A 23627-nucleotide genomic window follows, 5' to 3' on the forward strand; every position below is an offset into this window, starting at 1 on the left:
ACCCAGGCTCAAAGCCACCTCTCCGCACTCCGTTTAAACCCTGGCACCCGCACGGCCCCTGCCGGCATCCACGGCCTCTCCAGCATTTTCCATCCTCTGTGCCTGTCCCCTGACACCTCAACTAGCCCTGGGGCTTTTCACCTCCCATGTGGCCCCCGCTGGCCCATCCTGAACCCTGCTTCCTTTTACCTTCCTGACTTTCACGAGGTTTGTCTCCTGCCCAGAAGCCTCCAGGCCCCTGTGTGCCCAGGGTGGAGCCCACGTGCTCAGGCCTGGCACTCGGGGCCTCTGATCAGGAGCTCCTCTGTCCTGAGAGGCCATTCGGGGTCCCCCGAAGATGCTGCAGGCCCTCCGTCCCCCAGGAGTCTGGTCCCCACCTCATGCCTTATCCCGTCGTAAGCAACTGTCGCTCAGTACCCGGCTCGTCTCCCTCCCCTGGACTTCACCGTCCCTTTTCATGGTGCCTTGTGCCGTGACGTAGGAGGCCCTCGTGGTCAGGGATCATCCCGTGTGCCTGCAAACCCCTCATCGTCACCGTCTGTGCCCTCCCGAGGTGGCCCAACCCCGGCTAGAGGGCACATGAAAGGCTAGCCGTGTGGGCAGAGCACCCCCGAGCACGGCTGTCCTCTGGGAGTTTGTTACGAAACCATTTCTGTCTTCCCTCAAGAAAACCACCCAGGCATTTACTCGGAAGGGGTTGTGCTAATCTTTGTTTTGTTTTGTTTTGAGAGAGAGGGAGTGAGCCAGGGAGGGGCAGAGAGAGGGAGAGAGAGAATCCCAAGCAGACTCCACGCCGTCGGCACAGAGGCCGACACAGGGCTCGAACTCACAAACTGAGATCACGAGCTGAGCCAAAGCCAACAGTCGGACACTTGAACGGCTGAGCCGCCCGGGCGCCCCGGGGTTTGTGCTAATCTTAGGAGGAAGAGTGGGCACCCTTTCAAAATGCCGATGTATGAGACAGCTGATGCAGACCTTTTTAGGGTTAAAGCCGTCGAGAATTAGAGCGGATTTCTTTGTGGCTTTGGGTGTGGACTCTTCCCCCATCCTTCCCAGGACCTGGTGGTTTGGCCTTGGTCCCTGTGGGGAAGGGACACTCTCTACCTCTCTGGATAGGTCCGTCTTCCTCCCGTGCCCCTCCCCACCCCAGGGCCCTGTGTGGTGCCCGCCAGGGAGCAGAGAATTTTCCTTGGCCTGAAGCTTGACTGAGCCCCAAACCCCCGGGATCCCGTCTGCTTCCTGCCTCCTTTTGGGAATAGGCTAGGTTTATGCTGGTCTTTTCGTCACTGCCCCGTGCTTGCCCAGGGGCCTTGTGGGAGATTCGGCGCAAGTGAGCAGGGCTTAGCTACACAGCAGGGAGGGTCCCAGTGCAGCCTGGAACGGGCCTGCGTGTTTTCGTGTTTGTTTACTCGCATGACTTCAGGATTGGAGCTGGGGTCTGGGTCCTTGGGTCTACACGGCCTTTCAGGGAAGCTGAGCCTTCACGGGTGTGGTCGGGGCCACCTCTGAGCAGGGCCACGAGGCAGGGAAGGAGGCACGAGTCCCAGTCTCTCCCCGGTGCTGCCCCTCTGTGCATCCTGCTTCCACACAAGCAAGAGGCAATAATTCGAGAAAACGTCTTGAAAATCTAGCTTCTGGCTCAGCCTTGCCTGCCGGGGCTTTGAGCTGCGGTCCCTTGAAATAGCCTCAGCATTGAAAGGTGGTTTTGTTTTTATTTATTTATTTTGAGAGAGAGAGAGAGAGAGAGAGAGCGGGTTGGGGGGAGGGGCAGAGATGGGATCGGGGGAGGAGAGAACCCCAAGCAGGCTCCATGCTGTCAGCACAGAGCCTGACGCGGGGCTCACGAACTGTGAGACCTTGACCTGAGCCGAGATCCAGAGTCCGATGCTTAACCGACTGAGCCAACCAGGTGCCCCGGAAGGTGGATTTTCAATCTCCAAAGAGTTCAGGCACCCTCTTTTGAGGTTTTATAAGTGGACAGGCTCCGGAGCCAGCCTTCCTGGCTTGGTAGCTGTGTGACTTCAGGCAGATTAGTTAGCCTCTCTGTGTGAACGTTTCCTGGCCTGCACTACGGGGACAGTAAAAGTCCCCTTTTCCTAGGGTGGTTGAGAAGAGTCAATGAGATGATGCACGAGTACTAAATATGTGTTGACATATCGTTGCTGTTATCAATTTAGTAGCTATTATTACTTTAGTGGAGCAGGACTGGCACTTGGTGACAGTGTGCAGAGCAAGTGTGAGACCCCCCATCCCCAACCTTGGACGCCAGTTAAAGCTGGGCTGGTAAAGTTGTAACTTCCCGCTGTGTGACCTTAGGCAAGTTACCTAACCTCTCTTAGCGTCAAGGTTTTTTTTTTTTTTTTGGTCTGCAGCAATGGGAAAATCAAACCTACCCCAAGGGCTACTGGTGACAATCAAATAAGAAAATGGTGCTGATACTGTTCCCTGGCAAGTGCACTGCCCCGGGCGGGGGCAGGGTAGGTGCCTGAGAAAGTGAATTTCCTTAATGCTCCTGTAGTGTTTACTGAGAGCCACCTCGCACCTCACCTGGGGGCTGGATGCCTGCTCGTTCAGCCTCCCCCCAAATCCTATACCAGCAGGCACCACCAGCCCCCCTACGAGATGGGGAAACAGAGGCACAGAGAGGTGAAGCCACTCGTCCACGGTCACACAGCCAGCAAGGGGCGGCGCGGGGCCCCACACCCAGGTTCACGCAACACGAACACTCTCCCCGGTGCCCTCACGGCCCTGTTCCTTCCGTCTTTCTTCTGCCAGTCACCCCTTTGGGGGGTAAAGAGTATTCACCTGTGTCCTTCCTTCGGCGAGACGTGGACTGGTCGTCGGGGCTCGTCTTCAGCTGGGAAAGCACAGGCTGAGCGGGGGGTGAGGGGCAAGGTGGGGACTGGAGGGGACCCGTGAGGGCTGGAGTGAGCGGGGGGCCGGGCCCGCCCTGCCTGCGTTCACCCAGGCACGCGTGCATCATGCCGGGGCGACAGTCGTGGCCTGCGACACCGCCGTGGCAGGGGGGCACTGAGCAGTAGAGGGTGTCGCACACGGTCACAGCCTTGACTGCCAGCCCTGCGCCCCTCTGTTCGGGAAGCATCGTTCTGAGGCCCTACTACGTGCCGGGCACGGCCGGAGCCGAGGGGCGGTTGGGAGGTGAAGGGCAGGCCCCGGGAGGAGGCCTCGGATGCAGGGGCGGGGAGGGCTGGGTCCCCGTTTGGCCGCGGCCTGCTGCAGACCACGTGTGGAGTCTGCCTGTCTGCAGCCAGAATTTCAGACGCCTTTGACCCCCGAGGTCTGCCAGGCATGGCCTCGCCCTCCCCGCACGCCTCCCCGCTGAGTTGTAGAAGATGTTATGGCCCCGGACCAAAGGCACACAGGGTTCACGCTGCTCAGAATAAACAGCTTCTGAGAAGCTTCTGAGAAACCCCTCAGGGCGGGGTCCGCGCCTGCACAGGCTCTGCCCTGCCCCCCTGGGCTCCGGGAAGGACCTTAGCCAGCCGGCCGCTTCCAGAGAGGTCTCGGTGCGAGCTGCCACCCGTCCCCACTGTGTCCCCCCCCCCCCCACCCGGCGCATGGTGTCTGTTCCTTCCCGGAGCATTGGGTGGTCCACTGCTTGGAGAAGGAGTCACCACCTTGGTTCCGTAGTGTGTTTGGGGGGGGGTGACCCGTAAATCCAGACATCATGGTACGCTACACGGGGCGTCTCATGGTGGGAGCGGGGGCTCAGATCTGCTAAGGAAAGGGCATCAGCAGGCAGGTCACCCGCCCGAAGGCGGGCCCGTCCCCTGTTGACTGCGTGTGGCCTCTGCGATGTCAGCTCCCGTCCCCCTTCGGGCCGTGCCTGGGCGTTGGAGAAGGACCCCAGGCAGAAGTGGCACAGCGCTCGGTGGGCACTAAAGGCAGGGCGCTGTCGGCAACAGAGGAGTCTGACGTCTGAATGCCCCTGGCTGTTCGGGACTCTGTGTCACTGAGGCTGGAAAGAGGTGGCAGGGCGGGAGGCCGGGGAGGCGCTCAGCTTGGCGGGGGTTCCGTACCGGGGTCCCGCAGCCTCGCGTTCCCGGCCACGTCCCGGGGCTCTGGCCGACGGTCTTTCAGTGATCACCTCTGTGTGCCAGGGGCTGGGGCTCTGCAGAGAGGGGACAGCCCCTGCCTGCCCCGCAGGCCGCTGTATCTGCCCGATGGCGGGGACGAGGCCAACGGCAGTTGGCAGAGGCCGGGAGGCCGTGCCACGGGCTTGCCCAGCGTCCCCGGCAAGTCCGAGCCCGGGCGGGAGCTGTGAGGACGGCTGGAGGCCCAGCTTCTCTGGGCTCCTGGCTGACCTGCTGCTCTCCCCTTGCCGGCTCAGGAACCCGTCCGACGTGTGCACAGAACCCGGTGTCCAAGGGGCTGAGCCCCGGCCCGCGGCTCCACCTGGGGCCCAAGTGGGGGTGTCGCCGCAGGCTCGGTCCTGACACCGTGCCTGACCCTGGCCTCCCCCGTGCCCCCTCCCCCTGCAGACCTGGGACGAGGAGCTGGAGAGGTCGGCCGCGGCGTGGGCTCACGAGTGCATCTGGGAGCACGGGCCCACCGGTCTGCTGGTGTCCCTTGGGCAGAACCTGGCCGTCCACTGGGGCAGGTAAGAGCCGCCGCGGTCCCGCCCTCACTTGTGAACTGGCCGCCACGGTCCATTGTCACGTCCAGCCTGCTCGGCGGTCCAGACGCCGATCGCCAGGCTCGGGCTTTCTGGAGCCGGACTCTTCCGTTCCGTGTCCTTGAAAGGATTCCTGAGGGAGCCGGCTGGGTGAGCTGGGAACGTGGGGACGTTGCTTGCAGGGACAGGCCAGAGTGTCTTCTCCGCCCTCGGATGTCTGAGTCCTGCTCATTCTCCAGGGCCAGCCAGGCTCCACCTCGCGAGCGGCTGCCCTCCTCCTCCCCTCCTCGTCCGGGGCAGACCGGGTCTCACGGCCAAGGCCCCCTTGCCTGGAGGAGGCTCTTGACAGTGGTCTGTTACGTGTCGCCCCTGGCCTCCCCAGGGTCAGCTGGGCGCACGGCCGAGCCCCTGCCCGGCTGATGGCTGGTTTCCTTAGAGGACGGGGCGGGGGTGGGGGGGCGGGGGACGTGTCTTCTGGGCCAGCGCAGACCCGCTGCCCAGCCGGGCGATGTCCTCCAGGCCCGGACCCAGAGCCAGCCAGGGGCTCAGGGCCCCCTTGGGCTTTGCCTCTACCGTTGACAAGTTGGACTGGACTTGAAGCGTCCCCTCGAAGGACGGGTCGGGGTTGGCCCGACTTGCAGCCCAGATGGCTCCCGGCTCTCGCGTTCAGCGTGGCCACGAGCAGTACCCTTCCCTTAAGCCACGCGCTCTCCTGGGACGGAATCGGAGCAGGTGTCATGAGGGGCCCAGACACGTGACTTCACGGAAGCGAATTCACACTTTTTTTTTTTGTCCTTGGGTGAATTCTGCTTTTGATAAAATCTGTCCTCCGATCGCACGAAAAGACAACGTCGACAGGGAGGAAGCCCTTCATCCCACGGCCCCGGCTCAGCCGCCCGCACTTGACTCTGGCGTAGCATCTGGCTGTGGGCCGGCATATTTTTACACAGTCGAGGCGGTGGCCAGGACAGCCTTTCATCCTTTTTCCTCCCTCCTCAGACGACGTCAGGCAGGTTTTCTCTTCCGTAGCCGTCCCGGCTGTCGTCGCAAAGGCTGCCTTCGGGCCGCCCAGCGGACAGGCCCAGAGTGAGCCCCTCCATCCTGGGACCTAGCCTCCGCCGTAGCTGCATCAGGCCCCCTGGGAGGTGTGACAGTGCAGAGGGCGCAAAGGTCTCGCCCCTCCTGGGTGCGTCGTGCCCACCTGCCTTCCCAAAGAGCCCCTCGTTCTCCGGGACCCCGCGGCAGCCCGGCCGTGGCGCTCCGGGGAAACGGGCGGGCCAGAGTGTCCCTTCGCTCCGTGGCTGTGTGGCCGCGGGCGTCTTTTCCTACGCGGGCCCTCGGGAGAGAGGCCGTTTCCCCGGCCACGTCGCTGACCGCCACCATTCGCTGTGGGTTCTGACAGTGTTCCAAGACCTCCAACTGCCCGCTCACCGCGGCGCTCGTGGACGCGGCCAGACCCCTCTTGCCTTTCCTCTTTATCGAACCCGCTTTGTTTACAGTTGCTGGTGACGGTGACTGGGGATTTACATCCAGTTTATTTTCTCTCCCGGTCAGGAGAAAATGATGCCAACCCAGCGGACGGAGCAGTGGCCAGCAAGGGTGATGACCGGGTGGGGACAGGCGTGCCCTCCCCCCGGGGGCAAGGGAGGGCTCGGGTGATAAAACCCTAAACAGGAAGTTCCCCAAAGGGTCTGCCCACGTGACTGCAGAGCTCTACCTGCCGGTTCCTGCGTCTTGAATTCCTCTTCCGCCTCGTATCTGACTCCTGGGGTCCCCGGCAGGAGTGCGGCCAGCCGTGACCGCGTGGAAACGAGAGCCTCCGGGCTCTTGTTTGGGGGTGTCAGGGACCCGCGCCCCCCCCGGAGCCAGCCATCTCCCGGCTTTCAGACCTTCCCCGCCGCTGCGGAGGTCCTATCTGGGCCTTACCCGTACAGTTACCCACTGTTGTTCTCTGCCCTGACCTTAAACGGACTCAGCGCCTGAAATCAACTTGTGTTGTTGCTTTACTTTTTTAATTTTTATTTTTTAAGTTTATTTATTTTTGACAAAGACAGAGTGCGAGCATGTGCGGGCGAGGGGCAGAGAACGAGGGAGACACAGAACGGGAAGCAGGCTCCAGGCTCCGTGCCGTCAGCCCCAGAGCCCGACGCGGGGCCCGAACTCACGAACTGTGAGATCATGACCCCGGGCCGAAGTCGGAGGCTTAACCGGCTGAGCCACCCCGGCGCCCCGTCAACCTTTGTTTTAAGCGGCATCTGGGACATGTGGGGCTCATGTGGGGCCACGTATATTTTCCCAAATGGTACACTTGATTGTAACGTAAAGAATGGCTCGCTGGGGGCCGGGCGGACGTTTCCTGCACACATAGGTGGCATGTGGGCCCCCCAGGGACTCTCCTGGCGCCCAGGGGGACCCCGGGGGTACCCTTGCGAGGGCAGCCCTTGCACGTTGGGGTTCTCGGCAGTGATACAGGCGCCGGGCGGGATCTGCGGCCCTTTGCCCGGAGCCTCCCCTCCTCCCGCCTGCCCGTGCGTGGTGGCGCTCTGTCTGCTGGGGGTGCGGGGGCCGGGACGTGACAGGCTGGTCTGCCCCCGCAGGTACCGTTCTCCCGGCTTCCACGTGCAGTCCTGGTACGACGAGGTGAAGCACTACACGTACCCCTACCCCCACGAGTGCGACCCCTGGTGCCCGGAGAGGTGCTCCGGGCCCATGTGTACCCACTACACGCAGGTAACGCTCCAGGCGCCGGCTGCCCCCTCAGCCCGGCGCCCCCCGAACCCCTTCACTCACCTGGCCGCGCAGGACGGCCACCCAGCCGGGAGACTGTGCGCTCTCGTTGCCGCAACTGTTTTCTCTGACGTGGCATTAACTCCAGGTGTCGCCGGCGGGCCGGGCTGGTGTTTGTGACCCGAGTACGGAAGCTGAGGGACCTTCAGGGGGTTGGGGGAAGAAAAATCTGGTCCTTCCCCGCTCCACATCATACCCCTTTAGCACCAGCAGCCTGTAGATCGAGGTCACGTCGTGTTGGCTCGTCCTTAACTCTGACACACGGCTGTCCTCTTTTCAGATAGTCTGGGCCGCCACCAACAAGGTCGGCTGTGCTGTGAACACCTGCCAGAGGATGAACGTGTGGGGAGACGTTTGGGAGAACGCGGTCTACCTCGTGTGCAATTACTCTCCAAAGTAAGAACGCGTGACGTGGCCGGCCATGGAGGACCCAGCTAAAATCGGCTTGAGTGGTGAAGTCTCTTCACGGGTTCACATAACGACACACCTAGCGATCGGTGCATCCGGTGTAGCTGAAAAGCGCCGCAGTATCGGCGAAGACTCAAGCTCTTTCTGTCTCCCGGCTGTGCTGTCCTAGCCTCTTGGTTCCAAGATGGCTGCAGAGCACCAGCCATCACATCCCCCCCAAACTAAAGGGAAGAGAATGGTAGAAAAGGGCTTTCTCTTAGGCCTTCCTCACCCCCGGCCCACTTTCTCACGTCATTGGCCAGAACCGGGCCACTCACAGACGAGGGGGGCGCAAGATTTCCCCAGTTGGCTTTAACCAGTGAAATTGCCCTAACTGGCTTGGCCGGTCATCTGGGACCGTCCGAGCAAATAGGAAGTGGGAATAGCTGTTGACCGGGCAACCAGTGGGGTGTGCCATGGCAATACTCTCTTTTTTTCTTCTCTAAAAATACACAGCGGACAGCATTCTAGCAAACGAAGTCACGCTAGACCTGGTTTTCGCATTTTTACGCTTCCCCTGCTGGGAAGGAACGCGTGGCACCTCTGTGCGGCAGCCCCCTTCTTCCTCACGCCATGCTGATACCGTCGGCGTGCCACTGGTCCCTTCACTCATTCACCCCCTTTGCCCCTCACATACGTGCCGAATCTCAGAGCACGACCTTCCCAGCGGAGAGCCCGCGGTTTGCACGCTGGCCACGGGGCTGGCCGCCACCCTCGCACCGAGCCGCGCACACGGTGTGCCCTTGGCGCGTGCTTGCCCCGTGACCGAATGCAATACAAATGACCTCACTTATTTGGTTTGGGCCGGGAGTGGCCGCGAGGAGGCGGCATGGGGCGGGGGGCGGGGGGCAGCATCGCGAAGGTCGGGAAGAAAATAGCCACTCTGGGTGAAAGCATCTGGCACGCCCGTGCCGGCCGCGTCTCAGCAGCCCGCAGGCATGAGGGCCGGCCGATTAGGTCATCGCTGGGGGGAGGCGCAGGCCTGACAAAGACCAGTGATGGGCCCACGATGGTGGGACACCCCCCCCCAACCCCGGCCCGGTGGCAGGTGGCGGGTGAGGGATAATTCCATTTGGCTGTTGGTGTAAAAAAAAAATCCGCCAGAAGATCTTAGCAGGGAAAAGTGCTGCCTGTTTTTGGTTCCGGCTGGGTTTTTTTCTGTTGTTTTTTCCCCAAAAGGAAAAACGTCTGTATGGTACACGCTAGTCTTTTTTTTTTTTTTTTTTAATAATTGAGAGACCTTTATTTTTAATATTCCGTGTTCATGATCTGTCACATGTGTCACATGATCTGACACACTGACGTGACAGAACACGACTGGGATTCTTCTAGAATTTTCTAGACTCTTTGCAGCTGCCCAGAAGCCTACGCCCTCCTTCCTCCCCCGGACAGCCTGGGGGAGGGGAGAGGGGGGCGCCCCAGGCCCTGGGGTGGCGGGCCCCCCCCCGATGGTGTTTCTGGTCTGTCCGCAGGGGGAACTGGATTGGAGAAGCCCCCTACAAAACCGGCCGGCCCTGCTCTGAGTGCCCGCCCAGCTACGGAGGCGGCTGCAGGAACAACTTGTGTTACCGAGGTAGGTCGTGACCCCCGGGAGCGCCTTTCTGCTCCCATCCGGGATACGACATGCAGACCTGGCCGGACGGAGGTCCAGCGGGGTCGTTGCCACGAGCAGTGGTGTGTGTGTGTGTGTGTGTGTGTGTGTGTGTGTGTGTGTGTGTGTGTGTGTCTTCCCAGGGGAATAGCTGATGCCACGGGGCTTACAGCGGGGGCATTGGCTGTCATCCGGCGGGGCCGGGGAAGACAGCCTCCTGAGCAGGTGGCCCCTGAGGAGGGAGATGCAGCCTCGGGGCGAGAACAGGAAGCAGAGAACACACTTGTGCCTGGAGCTGTGAGGACCGTGTGGTCATGAGCCCGGGAGAGAGAAAGGCTGCAAACTGCGGTTTCTCCCGCTGGCCCGTCCCTCTTCTCTGTCTTCGGGGCTCCACACCCTTGTCTTTAGGGAAACCCCCCTGGGTGTCCCCGTTCGGAGTCCTGCACTCACGAGCCCCGCACACCGGCTTTGAGAATAGCCCGCCCGCCGCATTCCAGCAGTGGGACCCTGGGCAGGCTGCCTCCCCTCCCTGAGCCTCAGTCTCCCTGCCTGAAAGCGGGGGTCACGGCGGTACGAGAAAGCGGGCGGGGGCTGGCACTCGGGCCCGTCCGGCCTTCCCCGTGTCCCTGGCAGGCAGGGCCTGTGGCCGCACTCCCGTCACCCCAGCAGGGGTGAGTCCCCCATCGGATCCCGAGGGCTGATTTGGGGAGCGTGAGGGAGGGACGCTCTTGGCCTCTTGGCTCTCCCGCTGTTCTTTGTGGAAACCTGATCTCATCACAGGGCTGTTCTCAGAGCACGTCTGAGAGGGGCGCCAGGGGCCCAAGCCACAGCCGCCTGGGCTGGGGGGGGGCATCTGTGCTGTCACTGGCGGTGCGTGCTCTGGCGTACCGCTGGCTTTCTTTCTTTATGCCTCAGTTTCCCCAGCTGTAACAGCGACAGACTCCTTCTGTGGCGGTTTGCCGGGAGGAAGCAGAGAGAGGGACGGGAGCTCCTTCCCGCCAGCCGCCGACACATGATGCTCGGCGAACGGGCCCTTTACCCCTCGGAGAAGTAGCGGGCAGGTGTGGTGGCACTCCCTACCTTGCGTGGGGTCCGACCTGGCACATACCTTCTCCTTCCTGGAGACACGGCTCTGGCGTCCCACCTCCTCCAGGGAGGCTTCCCTGATGACACAGGCAGTGCACCTGCTTCTCCAGTCTTACTGTACGGGGACCCCTCGTGAACCCTGGTCACCTGTTGTTACAGCTGCCCGTTCACCCTGGGGCCTCCAGGGTCCTGTAGCAGATGTGTTCTGAACACATATGTCCCCGGTACCCCCAGAGGGTCATTTTCAAAGAGCAAACGCACACAAAGTCACCTTAGATGCTCGGTTACCCACCCAATGAAGCCTTTGTACTCGTTTCTTTATTTTTGGTGGAAGACGCCCAACTTCCCTTGGCAGGACTCGCCGTTTCCACAGCCAACCACGCAGAAAGTCTCCTCTAAAGCAGCTTATCTGCGTAAGCTACTTAATAAGCGTTTATTGAGGGTGCCTGGCAAGGCCTTGACCTATAATGGCAGATGGAGCAGGGATAAAGATAGACTGTGAGAGAAGTTTCCGCCCCTCCAGCCTGAAACCGGGACCCTGAGTGGCGACCGAGGACATGGGCTTCACGGAAGGACAGTGTGACCCTCAGCTGTGTGAGCTTGGGCGGGTAGCTTAGCCTCTCTGAGCCTCGGTTTTCCTGTCTGTGAAATGGGGCTGATCGTGCCTCCTGGGGAGACGGGACCGCACACCGAGGAAGGGCCGAGCCGGTGGGCGGTCACACGGTTTGTGTTCAGAAGACGTTAGCCGTGAGCTCTGTCCCTACCTACAGAGGAAGCCGCGGGAGGACGTAGGCCCAGCCGTGCGCCCTGAACCCCCAGGGCTGGACAGCGTGCACCGTAACCTTGCAGTGAACTTGGGCACGGAATTTCCCCAGTCCTGTGCTGCTGTACGCGGGGCACCTTAATTAGGATGTGCTCAAATACAGCCTCTCCTCTTTTCATGTGTGCGTCTGAGGGCGAGGACTGTCTGCCCATTTGCTTAAATAGCGAGGCCTCAAATGCTTCGGATGCTCTAGCAAACTATATTCGGCTGAATAAAGCCACGATTATGAGGTATAAAAATCCTACAGGCCAGTGGAAGAAACCCCGGCTCATTCCCGAGATAGCTCTGGCTTTCGGTTGAAGGGCCAACCTGAATAGCGACATTGACGGGAACTGCGGCCAGACGCAGAGGCAAACCCGGGGTCTTTGTAAAAAGCCGTCATAGCTTTTGGCTACAAGTGGCGAATTCCAGAATTCCCATCTTGAATGTCTCTGAACTCAGCCGGGACTTACTTACTTTCTTTCTTTCTTTCTTTCTTTCTTTCTTTCTTTCTTTCTTTCTTTCTTTCTTTCTTTCTTTCTTTCCCTCTTTTTCCCCCCAAGAACGCAAGGACACACTTCTTCTAAGACTTAGCTCATCCTTCATTCAGCAGATTTTTTTGGGCAAAATTGTGCCAAGAGCCGGATGTCCGTTGTGGGGTGGGGGCGGAAACAGGCTGGCTCGCTCCTGGCCCCAGGGAGTTTCCAGGTGGTGGTGACATCGCACCCGTGAACAGAGCTCTGATTAGGATAGCACCCCGGCTCTGGACCTAAATCCGCACCCCCCCCCCCCTTAAATCCCACCCGCTCTCCTCGCCTGAGGGACCGGCCAGGGACACAGGTGCAGAGCACCCCAGCCTTGAAAAGCAGGGGACACTTTGCCCCTCGTTTGCACGCTTGTTTTGCTTAGCTCCGAGACACTTGGTTCTCCCTTTGGAGAAGCGAGGTCGCTGTTCCTCAGGAATGAGGCGAGGGGGTTCGTGAGCGCTGGCCAGGACTTGAATTTCAATCTGGTGCCACAGAGAGGCCGGGGAGGCCCCGAATGTCATCGTCACTGGGCGGCGGGGGGTGGGGGGTGGCTCTAAGGCAGCAGTTTCCAGCTCCGGTCCACGGACGCCCCTGGGGGACGGGTGTGCACGCTGTGAAGGTGGGAGGGCTTCCCCGGCAAAGGCACGCACGCATCAGTCGGCCCTTGACCAGGCCGCTCGAGGAAATAAAACTGGCAAGACTTTTCCGCGCCTCGGCTGGAGTTCACCGTCTGGGACCGTGGCACCGTGGCGGCCTGAGGGTGGCTCTGAGGAGTGGCTGGCAGTTGTCTTTCAGGATGCAACCTCGGAGGTGCACCTGATACTTTGGAGAAATGGAATTTGTGTGGCCAGTGAGCGTGTTTGAAAACTCGGGGGTCGTGGTCGAGGTTGGAGAAGCGACGGCAGCGGGGTGACGTAGTAACTCTGCGTTTAACCCGGAGTTGGGCTATCTCAACCCAGCTTCGGCTTTGAATGTGAAAAAGCTGGCCGTGAGCGCCGGGCAGGGAAGCTTCGGTGCCCGAAAGCCGCGGTTGAGCAGGGACTCACAGGCGAGCGGAAGGGAGCAGATCCTGCCGGCGGCCGGGCACAGCGCGGTCCGAGGACAGCGACGCGGGGCCCCGTGCGCCACGGTGGGCGCACAGACGAGGAAGGCCCCTCCCCCCAGGGAGAGCCCCGGGGGCCACAGGGAGCTCAGGGGAGACCGTGCCAGCTTGGGCTCGGACGGGGAGGCGGCCCCCCGAAGCCGCGCCCTCGGGCAGGTGGTGGCGAGCGGGAGGAGGTAGGACAAGGAACCAGTGTGACCAAGGGGTGCGGGCACCGGGGTTCGCACCTCTGGTCGGGGCTGCCCCCGGGTCCAAAGCAAACACGGCGAGCAGAGCGCCGGCCGCCTCGCCTGGGCGGGTGGGATGCCCCCTGGCCGGCTCGGTGCTGCCGTGGAACGTTCTCTCTGCTGCTGAAGTGAGTCTTTGTGAAAGCGAACCGCAAGCTGGTTCGGTTTCCCGGTTGCCGTTTCCGTGCGCGCACCCCCCGCCCCCCGCCACCCCCGCCCCTGCCACCCCGCAAAGTGCATTTTTGTGGCATCCTCTGTGTTGTCTGTCTCGCCCCCGCCCCCGCCGTGAAGAAGAGACTTTCGTCCCCAAACCCGAAACGGACGAGATGAACGAGGTGGAGGTGGCTCCCGTCCCGGAAGAGAAGCACGTCTGGGTCCAGCCGAGGGTGACCAGACCCACGAAGCCCAAGAAAGCGGCCGCGGTGAACTACATGAGTGAGTGGGGGCCGCCTCTGCGGGGGGGGCGGGGGGGCCAGGAGGGGCGCCGCGGGGCGGGGAGGGCTCCGAGCGGGCAGACAGTGGGGACACAGGGCGGGTCTGGGTGCAAACGCGCCGCCCCGAGGCGTTTTCCAAAAAGGATACTTTTAAGTCATTCCCAAAGCAAGCGTTATGGGAGCGGCGCTTGGGGGGCCTTTCCCACCAGGCAGGTATTTCGAGGTCAGGCCTTGCCCTTTCAGCGGGGGGCCTGGGCTGAAACTGGGTCCCCCTGGAGGTGCCGGCAGGGTGGGCATCCGGGCCCGGCTCTGGTGGCTCAGACCCTCGCTGGCCCCTGCGAGACTTGGTTTGCTCATCCATAAAAGGGGACAGTAAGGCCCATGTGGGGTTGCTTTGAGCATCCTTTGCAGTAATGGGGGCCACCCAGTGTCAGCTCTGAGGTCATCACCGCAGTGCCACCCGCGCTCCCCCCCAAGGCTCCTGGAAGTCCCCAAATGCAGGGTATTGTCAGGCTTTCCCCTCTCCTGCCCCTCGATGCACTCAGCTCTCAGGTCTGCCCCCTCTCTGCCCTCACCGGCCCTGGCTGGAGCTCAGTGCTCCATTTCCCCAAGGTAGCGCCTTTCCTGAAGGTTCGGGGCTCCGGAGGGGTGTTTTCTCATGAGCACAACACAGGCCTGGGCCGTCCACTCATGGTTCTCTGCTTCCTCCTAAGCCGGTTCCATTAAGAAAATGATAATTTAACATTACAAAATAAACGTCTTTTTTTCTTTTAAATAAGAGAGACAAATCAACAAACAAGATTTTTTTAAATGTTTATCCACTTTTGAGAGAGAGAGAGAGAGAGAGAGAGAGTGTGAGACCAGGAGAGGGGCAGAAAGAAAGGGAGAGACAGAGAATCCCAAGCAGGCTCCACGCTGCCAGCGCAGGGCCTGACGTGGGGCTCGAAACTCACACACCGTGAGATCGTGACCTGAGCCGAAATCAAGAGTCAGATGCTTAACCGACTGAGCCACCCGGGCGCCCAAATAATAAGTCTTTTTGACAAACTCTGACCCCACGCCAGGATTCTGACGTGTCCCTGTAAGACAGACAAGAAGGTAATGCTCGACAGAAGTTGTCTTGGCTGGAGAAGGCCTGTAAGTCCCACCCTCCAGAACCTTCTGGGGCTTCAGGGCGCTTGGTGCGTATCAGCCCCCCCCCTCCAAAGCCACATGCACGTTCTCAGTTAACGCTGACAGAAACAGCACCCAAGGTCCTATCCCCACTATCCGTATGCAGACACACCCTCACGGAGGGGAAGGAACATATCCAAGGTCACACTGCTTCTCTAAAGGGGCAGGTCGAGGATTCGAACCTCACAGCTGAAGCATGCAGCCAGTGGGCACTGCTCCTGCTCAGGTTGTGGCACGGATTCCAGAATGTTCCAGAAAGTTCTTCGGAGTGGGGGGTGGTGTCTGTTAACTCAGACCCATCCCCCTGCTTCTGTGACGTGTATTTCCGCACTTCTCTCCTAGCCCAAGTTGTCAGCTGTGACACCAAGATGAAGGACAAGTGCAAAGGGTCCACGTGCAACAGGTAAGGCCCGGCTGCACCCCTCTCCGGCCGACGCCTGCACCCCCTTCGAAGCGTGTGCCGCGGTCACGGGCCACGTCGTGATCAGTGCGTTGCCGGCCAGCCGGGCCGAGCTGGGTAGAGACTCGGGGGAAAATGCCCTCCTCTACTCTTAGCACAACGCTTGTGCCGGGTCGAGCGGGATGCTAGGCAGGCTCGTTCCCCGTCATAGGCTAGACCGGCCGTGGCGTCTCAGAGCTCCCTCCGACTGCCACCGTTTACTGCCTGGACCCGAGCTTCTCGGCCTCGGCACTCCTGACGTTTAGGCCCAGATCATTCTCTGGGGCGGGGCTGTTCTGTGCACTGGAGGGCGTCGAGCAGCATCCTGGCCTCACCCCCCTGGATGCCAGGAGCACCCCCACCCCCAACTGGGATGCCTAAAAATGGCCCCAGAAACTGCCCCACGTTCCCTGAGGGCTAAAATCAGTTGATAGCCTTTGACCAAGGAGCTGGCCCAGGCTCCCACCGGGTGTCCTCCCACCTGGACGAATATTCCAGTGAAGTGTTTCATGTCTCGTGGGGAGGACGGGCCCGAGTGACGGATGCTCTGGGTCCTTGGTCCAAAGCGAATCCCCAGGCTGTAGATGTGCCAGGAGCAGAGCTCGTGCATGGCCGGGGCTCCATTCCACCTGCTGCGCGAAGGGGGTCTGGGGTGGCCCGGGTCCCGCGCAGAGCAGGGGAGGGCGGGGGCCGTGGGAGGACACGCGTGAGCCGGCGCTGTTGGCCGCGGGCAGATCCAGCTGCACGGCTGTGAAACCCGAGTCCGTGGTGGAGCCCCCCCGCCTCGTCCCCCTGTGGCTCCCGGCGACCGTTCCTCTGAACGCAAATCGTGCTGTTTAGTGCACACACCAGAAGGTAGCAGATCCTGCTTCGTACCCTGGCGACTCGGAATTCGGTGTGCCAGGAGGACGCTTTGCTCGGACTTTGGCAGGAGCGTTAGGAAGTGGCCCCGGGGCATCCCAGGGCGAGGTGGCTCGAGGGCCAGCGGGTGCCGAAGACGTCAAAGCAGTCGGGTTGTCGGCAGATGAGCAAATGCGGCAACCACGGGTGCCGGAATGACCCGGGCACGGTGTCAGGGCACGTTTGCGTGGCCCTGGGGCCCAGGAGTCCCTTCGCGGTGGCGTGCTTTTCTGTACCGCGAGCTCGTGAGGAGAACATCACACCAGAGTCGTCAGTGGGAAAAAAATGACGAGGCTGGAGAACATCCGTCAGATAGCCTCGAGAACGTTCCAGAGTCGGGGGTCGATGGGACCCTCTGCAAGCAGGGAGAAGGCAGGGGTCCGGCCACACGAAGGCCACTAGAGGCCTCTGATCAGGAACTACGACTCCCCCCGCCTGCAAACACAAGAGCCTCCACGGTTCGCCTCCTGGAAGTCAGCCCATCCCCTGGCTCATCAGTTTTCTGTCCACGGTGCTTGTACAATCATAGTATTGACCGGGCCTCCCCCCGCCTCCCCCGACTTTAAAAAGCATTCACGTGTATCGTCAGTAATTCAGGAAAACACCACCAGCACCAGAGTTTAGAGAAAAAACTAAAGATTCCCCGCCTTTCCGCGATATCCGTAGAGATTTGATGTAGCTTCCCTTCCGGTCTTTTTTCTGGGCACCGGGGAGGCTCCCACAGCTAACGCCCCTCATGTGCTACTGTTTTCATTTAAGATTTTCCGAAGTCACATGTTTTCCAAAACCCTCATTTCTCGCGGATGCATCACACCCTAACGTACGACCGCACAAAAATGTGTTAGGCCGTCCCTCCGACGGTGCCGGCTTCTTCCTGGTCTTTCAACGATCCCAGACCTTTGGTGCAGTACGGGAACCTGACTTTCCGACTTCTGGCCTGGGTTACGCGCTTACAAGGAAAACTTAAGAATTGAAGGATAGGCATTTTTAAGGCTTTCTGGAAAGGTGCATTTTCCTGGGCAAGAACACCATCGTTGAATTTTATCCTATCTAAAAAGAAAAAAAAAAAAAAAAAAAAAACCCTTGGAATCTGACACCTAGAAAGAGGCTTGTCCTTTCCATTTGCACCTTCTGTGATGACTGATGTTTGAGGATTTTGGTTTTGGTGCCTTTGAAACCACTTGGTGGTGAATTGTCTATCGGTTGGTGTCTCTGCCTTTGACATGAATCTTTTTATTATTTTTTTTAATGTTTATTTTTGAGAGAGAGAGAGAGACAGAGTGTGAGCGGGGCAGGGGCAGAGAGAGAGGGAGACACAGACTCAGAAGCAGGCTCCAGGCTCCGAGCCGTCGGCACAGAGCCCGACGCGGGGCTCGAACCCACGAACTGCGAGATCGTGACCTGAGCCGAAGTCGGACGCCTCATCGACGGAGACACCCAGGCGCCCCCTCCCTATAGCATGAACGTTAAACACATGAAAACGAGGTCAAATTGAATCCACGATGGTGTTCCCGTGACTATGAACTTCACCTGGGCTGCCGTGACTCCCTTGAAAACATTCGGAGCCTGCTTCTCTCTGGTGTCCGTGATAGAACTTCCGGGGGAGAAGAACCCCGCTGAATTCCCGGTGGGACCTCATCCGCACGCGTTCACCTGTGGGAATCATTTGCTTTCTTCTCCATCAGGTACCAGTGCCCAGCGGGCTGCCTGGGCAGCAAGGCGCAGGTGTTCGGAACTCTCTTTTACGAAAGCGTAAGTGGCCCGGGTGGGCTCCCAGCGCGTTTGGAACGGAGGTTGCGGGTTTGGGCCCGACGAGACTTGTTTCCTTCCACCCCCTCCGTCCCAGAGCTGATGTGCGCCTGTCTCCGGGCTCACAGACTAGTGAAGCCACTTTTGGGACCCGGGGTGGACCCTCGTGAAGGTCGGTCTCCATGTTAGACCGAGCGTTAATATGCCTCACTGCGTGGGGGAGAAAAGGGCCGTTTGTCCCCGTTCTCAGTTCGTAAAGCACCTCGGATGGGTTTTCTCAGATAAGCAACCCCAGGAGCGAAGACGGGTTGTGGGGAAAGGCGGGAGTTAGGCCCGACGTTTTGGCTTTTTGTGGCTTGGGGACAAAACCTTGGGCATCTCTAAAGCAGACTGGACAAAGGTGAATTCAGACGAACTTACCGTCTCCCTCCCCGCCCCCAGTCATCCAGCATATGCCGGGCCGCCATTCACTACGGGATCCTGGACGCCAAAGGTGGCCTGGTGGACGTCACCAGGAACGGGAAGGTCCCCTTCTTCGTCAGGTCTGAGAGAAACGGCGTGGAGTCTTTGAGGTAACTGTCCTGTGCTCAGGATTCCTTAACGCTTTTCTTTCTTTTTTTTTTTTTTTCCTGGTTATGGAAGTATTGTCGAAATTTTGAAAAGTACCGAACGATATGAAGACGCAGGGAAACAGACTGTCACGGTGAACTCGAACTTGAACGCCGTAGCTCAGACATCACCCCGTAGGCGGTTCACCACCTCTCACCCGCGTGGGTTTTTCTGGGCGTGTGTTTAAGTGTTTAATTCGGCTGAGTTTCAACTCCTGCTTTTCCTCCCATCCTTGGGTTTAGAGGCTGACTCTTGACAGACCTGGTGCCCCCACCCCTGCTCTGTGACCTTGGGCGGGTGTCTTCATCCCTTCTGGGTGACAGCGTCTCGCTGGGGAAACAGGGCCACGGTAGGACCCGGCTGGTCCACACGGGTGCAGGCAGCCAGTTTTTTAAACGATGCAGCTCTCCCACGGTCGCTAGGAAAGATCTGTCGCCCCTGGAAAGGCCCCTCGCGCCCGGGAGTCCCCTCCCCCCATCCAGGACACCTAGAGCCTGGCCCAGCAGGGACACCGGGGCCCCTGCCCCAGCTCCCTGCGTCCCTGGGCCACGGTGCCTCGCATCAGGAGAGCCTCCCTGCGTCAGGGCCCGTCCCGCCTCTGCAGCCAGGGTCACAGCGGCCAAAGCGCCTGTGTGTGTTCCAGGGGGTTCCACGCAGAACATTTCAAAAACCGCATGAGTCATTCCCCTTTGAAAGGTCTGGTTCTTCAAGAGGGCTCGCAAGTTTCCCTCTTCGCCTTAGCTGGGGTCTCAGGGGCCACGTCACCATGAGAGTGAGGATGTCTAAACAGAAGCACAGAATGCGTTCGCGGAGGCCCGGTGACCTAACGCCGGCCTCCGTGCCAGGCTCAGCGGGGGCACCGAGGGCGCCGTGGGCCGGCCGGGTCCGGGCCCCGCGTGGCCCGCACAGCTTGTCCCGGAGCCGCGTCGGGGCCCTCCCGGCGGCCAGCTTTGCGTCTGGAGGGCAGTTCTTTGCGTCCCAGGGAGTCTGCCAACCTCGACACAAAGCGAACGGAAGCTTTATTTTCTCCAACCTCTAACTGAAACATAGTTATTTCCTGCTGGCGGAGTGTTGGTCCCAAACGGGAGTAGGGGTGAGGCGTCTGCAAACGTCTGCCGTCACGACCCCGAAAAGACAGTGGTTGGAAGACAGTTTCTGCTTCGAGTGCATTCGCAAGGAAGCACAGCTCTTACCCAAAGGCAGATTCCTTTTTTTCCCCATGTTTATTCATTTTTGAGGGAGAGCGTGAGCAGGGGAGGGGCAGAGAGAGAGAGTGGGGGACAGAGGATCCCACGCGGGCTTCCCGCTAACAGCAAGCGGGCCAGATGCAGGGGTTGAACCCACAGACCCCGAGATCATGACCTGAACTGAAGTCGAGGCTCAGCCGACCGAGCCACCCAGGGGCCCCACACATTTCTTTTGATGCTTTGGCAGTGATCCCCCCAGTAACTGATTTCCCGTTAACCTTTTAAGTTTACGGTCTGCATTTTAAAGTCACCATTCTGAGCAGGACACCAGCCTGCCAGAGGGGCTCTTGGCACAAAGTAGGTTGACAAACCCCCCTCGAGAATGTTCTAAGGGCTTTCCAGCTGATGGGAAACGAGTAGGGAAACACAGAGTTGAGTCCAAAATAAGACAAACGTGGGAGCAACCCTGCACGTTTACAAACAATTCTGTTTGCATTGAACCTCCTGTTTTCTTCTCCAGCAAGTACAAGCCTTCCAGCTCGTTCATGGTGTCCAAAGTAAAAGGTAAGCTGGCCGGTCTTTTTTATTTTAGTTTACTTTTAATGTTTATTTTGAGAAAGAGGGAGTGTATGAGGGGGGAAGGGTGGAAAGAGAGAGGGAGACCCGCAATCCGAAGCGGGCTCCAGGCTCCGAGCGGTCAGCGCAGAGCCCGACGCGGGGCTCGAACCCACGAACCGCGAGATCGTGACCTGAGCCGAAGTCGGACGCTCAACCGACTGAGCCACCCAGGCGCCCCCTGGCCAGTCTTTTTTTTTTTTTTTTTTAACGTGACCGTAATACGCAGGTGATCTTGGGTTTCCCTGGAGATGTCATTCTCCTGAGCTGTTGACTTAATGTGAATTCTGCCTCTTAACGCTGCGATCCTCAGCATCGTAAAGGGTTTTTAAAGAGGTTCCTGATAATGCTGATTCTTTAACTAGTTTCTAAACGTATCTGCACCTGGCATCGGCCCTAAATCGCTAAACGGGTGACACAGGCCCGGGGGTTCCCAGCTGAATGTCACAGAAGTCCTAATGCCTGGGTCTGGAGCAGCCAATAGGTCGTAGAAGGAGAGTCTGTTTCTGTTGGTTGGTGATGGTGGGTGGAGTATTGAGTAGGATTCTGCAGCCTTGTTCTGGGCTCCTCAGAAAACAGGCCTCAATAGATTAGTAATGTCTGCCCTGAACGACAGAGGGGAAACTTGACGAAGCACGCCGCCCGTCCGTGCCCTCCCCGGCCTCGCTGTCTAATCCCGTCTACGGCACGTTCACTTGGCGGGGGAGGGCGTACCCCTGGGGGGCGTCCTGCGGGCACAAGCGGAGCCGTGGGTTCTGGTTGTGCAGAAAGAGCGCTTGACTGGGACGGTCTCAGGGGAGGCGAGATGTAGGGGCGCCCCGCCCGGCACCTTCCTCGGGAAGCTGGCCCGACAGCCCCTTCCTTTGGGAAAGCAGTTCTTGGCTTGTCACGGGCCCTGGATGCGAGAATATCTCATTAGATGTCTTTATAAGAACACATAGCGGCTTTTCTCCTTCTTACAAAATAATGCCTATTCATTCCAGATAATTTAAAAATACAAAGGCGATTAAAAAAAAAAAAAGGATTTGACCAGACTCCACCACTTACAGATAACATTGTGAACGTTTTGGTGGATATTTCTGAAGGTGTTTTCCCTGCGATTAGGAGTATATGCCCTGGTAATACATTGATACACTTTCAAAAATTGAAACAGTATTACATGTTTGGTAACCTGATTTTTCTCTTCAAATAATACTGTATCAGGAAGATACTTCTGTGCCTTTAAGTGGTGTTCTAAACCCAATTAAAAAAAATATTTTAATTATTTTTTTAATGCTTTTATTTATTTTTGAGGCAGAGAGAGACAGAGCATGAGCAGGGGAGGGGCAGAGAGAGAGAGGGACACACAGAATCCAAAGCAGGCTCCAAACTATGAGTTGTTGGCACAGAGCCCGACGCGGGGCTCGAACTCGCAGACCGCGAGATCATGACCTGAGCCGAAGTCGGACGCTTAACCGACTGAGCCACGCAGGCGCCCCATGAACCCAGTGTTAATGACCTCATCTGCCTGCCATGATACTGGCCATGATAGTGGCCCCTGGTGTAGTGAACCAGTCCCCTTTGTTGGATTGCTACATCGATCCCCGACCCACCCAAACGATAGGCTGGACCACGGGTTGGCGACCTACCACCCTCAGGGGCGAATCCTGCCTGCCCTCTGTCTTTGTAAATAAAGTTTTATTGGCACACAGCCACGCGCATTCGTTTACACGTCCTCTTGTCGCTGGTTTCTGCCATAACAGCAGAGTTGAGTGGTTGCAACGTAGTCCACAGGGCCCCCAAAGCCAGAAATATTTGCCCTCTGGCCCTTTCGGAAGAGTTAGCCGAGCCCCAGACTAGCTGAAGACACGCAGTCAGAGACTACAGGTGGGCCGTATCAGAGCCCCTTTTTGCCTCTGTTGTTTAAACCCACGTGACCTTGAAGATCGCTAGACGGGGAATCAGAAGCCTGGCCTCCCACCGTGTCCCGTGCAGACCCAGGGTTGTCTCTTGGCCTTTGGGCCTCTGTTTCCAACTCTGTATAATTGGAATAATACCTACCGTGAAGAGAAGGAAGGTGAACAGCTTCAGAATAGAAAAGCAAATGAAAGGTATCGTGGGTCCGACGGAGGAACGATCGAGGGTGGTCACACTCTTGTGCTGTAGCCACGCTCAGGCCACGGGGCTTCTCAGCCCTTGAGGGGCCCGAGGTGAGGTGCCAGCATTGCTGGGGCCGGGCACCTGTGGGCTTCCCATCCCACCTCTGTCCGAAGGCCCAGTGGGCCTCTTGGACCCGGTTGTCCAGCAGCCCATTTCATAGGCGGGTAGCCCGAGACCCCGGCTTGCGAGCGACCTGACCGTTTCCCATCGCGTTCCCGTCCCCAGTGCAGGACTTGGACTGTTACACCACCGTTGCTCAGCTCTGCCCGTTCGAGAAGCCGGGGACCCACTGCCCAAGGTGAGACTGTCTAGCGTCTGGTTTTGCCAACACAGGGGCCGAGAGAAGGCGGCGTCATGTTGCGTCGGGGGTCATCGCGTGGGGCTTCTTTCACTCTGCGTAATGCTTTCGAGACTCACCTGCGCTCCTGAGCACGTCGGTGGTTCCTTCTTCACGGTGGTTTCCACTCTTAGGACCTAGAGGTCCTAATAGGTCCTAGTAGGACCACTATTCTTAGGACCACACTTAGGTTTTACGTGCGCTGCCTAAACCTTCTCCGGCTGATTTTTGGAGGGTGATGCTTCGTGGCAAAACGATGGGTTCCCGGTAACACTTCCTTCTGAAGCACCTGTTAGGTCCTCTCGGGAGCTGTGAACACTTCTCCCTCCGTGAGACGGACCTTAAAACTAACATGTGGAGACCCCCAAGGTGTGAGCAGGGAAGAGCCCCAGGAGGCTGCTGGTGAGGGGCACACCCTGGACGGGGACCCCCCCCCCCCACTCCACCCCTCTGCTGTTCACGCTCCCCTCGGGGCCCTCTCACTGGCCCCCACTGGCCCTCCGCCGCGAAGCTGATCCCCTTTGAATGTTCCAAGGATCACGACCTTTTATTAACTATTAAATAGTAAACCCAAATATTAAAGAGAAGCACAAGGAAGTTATTTCGGAAAGAACAAATGAACAAAAAGAAAAGCTTGACACGGTACAAGTATAGAAAACAGAGGTTGCTGGCCTGCCGTTCTAGAGAAAGTCAGAAAGAATTTTCGTTCCCACGTTCTGTTTTCTTTTTTTTAAATCTCACACGTATATGCTCTCGGTCCACTCCTGTCCCCTCCCTCCCTCAGGACTGTTTTAACTTCCCAGTCCCTTTGTCTGCCTTTCTTGCCTCCCGGGATCCTGC

The 23627-nt window shown here is 59.0% G+C and overlaps 1 protein-coding gene across 1 annotated transcript in view; it reads left to right on the forward strand.

Annotated features, from left to right (window-relative positions):
• The window catches only part of CRISPLD2 (cysteine rich secretory protein LCCL domain containing 2), a 58284-nt gene that overhangs the window by 15178 nt on the left and 19479 nt on the right, over positions 1-23627 (forward strand). The window contains exons 3-12 of the mRNA XM_053906715.1: positions 4503-4621; positions 7234-7366; positions 7704-7819; positions 9343-9443; positions 13497-13640; positions 15155-15215; positions 17837-17903; positions 18342-18472; positions 20217-20260; positions 22676-22748. Coding sequence (XP_053762690.1) covers positions 4503-4621; positions 7234-7366; positions 7704-7819; positions 9343-9443; positions 13497-13640; positions 15155-15215; positions 17837-17903; positions 18342-18472; positions 20217-20260; positions 22676-22748 — 989 coding nt within the window. The remainder of the gene's footprint in view (positions 1-4502; positions 4622-7233; positions 7367-7703; positions 7820-9342; positions 9444-13496; positions 13641-15154; positions 15216-17836; positions 17904-18341; positions 18473-20216; positions 20261-22675; positions 22749-23627) is intronic.

This window comes from Panthera pardus, unplaced genomic scaffold, assembly GCF_024362965.1.
Source record: "Panthera pardus isolate Hobbes unplaced genomic scaffold, ASM2436296v1 HiC_scaffold_19, whole genome shotgun sequence".
In the NCBI taxonomy this organism is placed as follows: domain Eukaryota; kingdom Metazoa; phylum Chordata; class Mammalia; order Carnivora; family Felidae; genus Panthera; species Panthera pardus.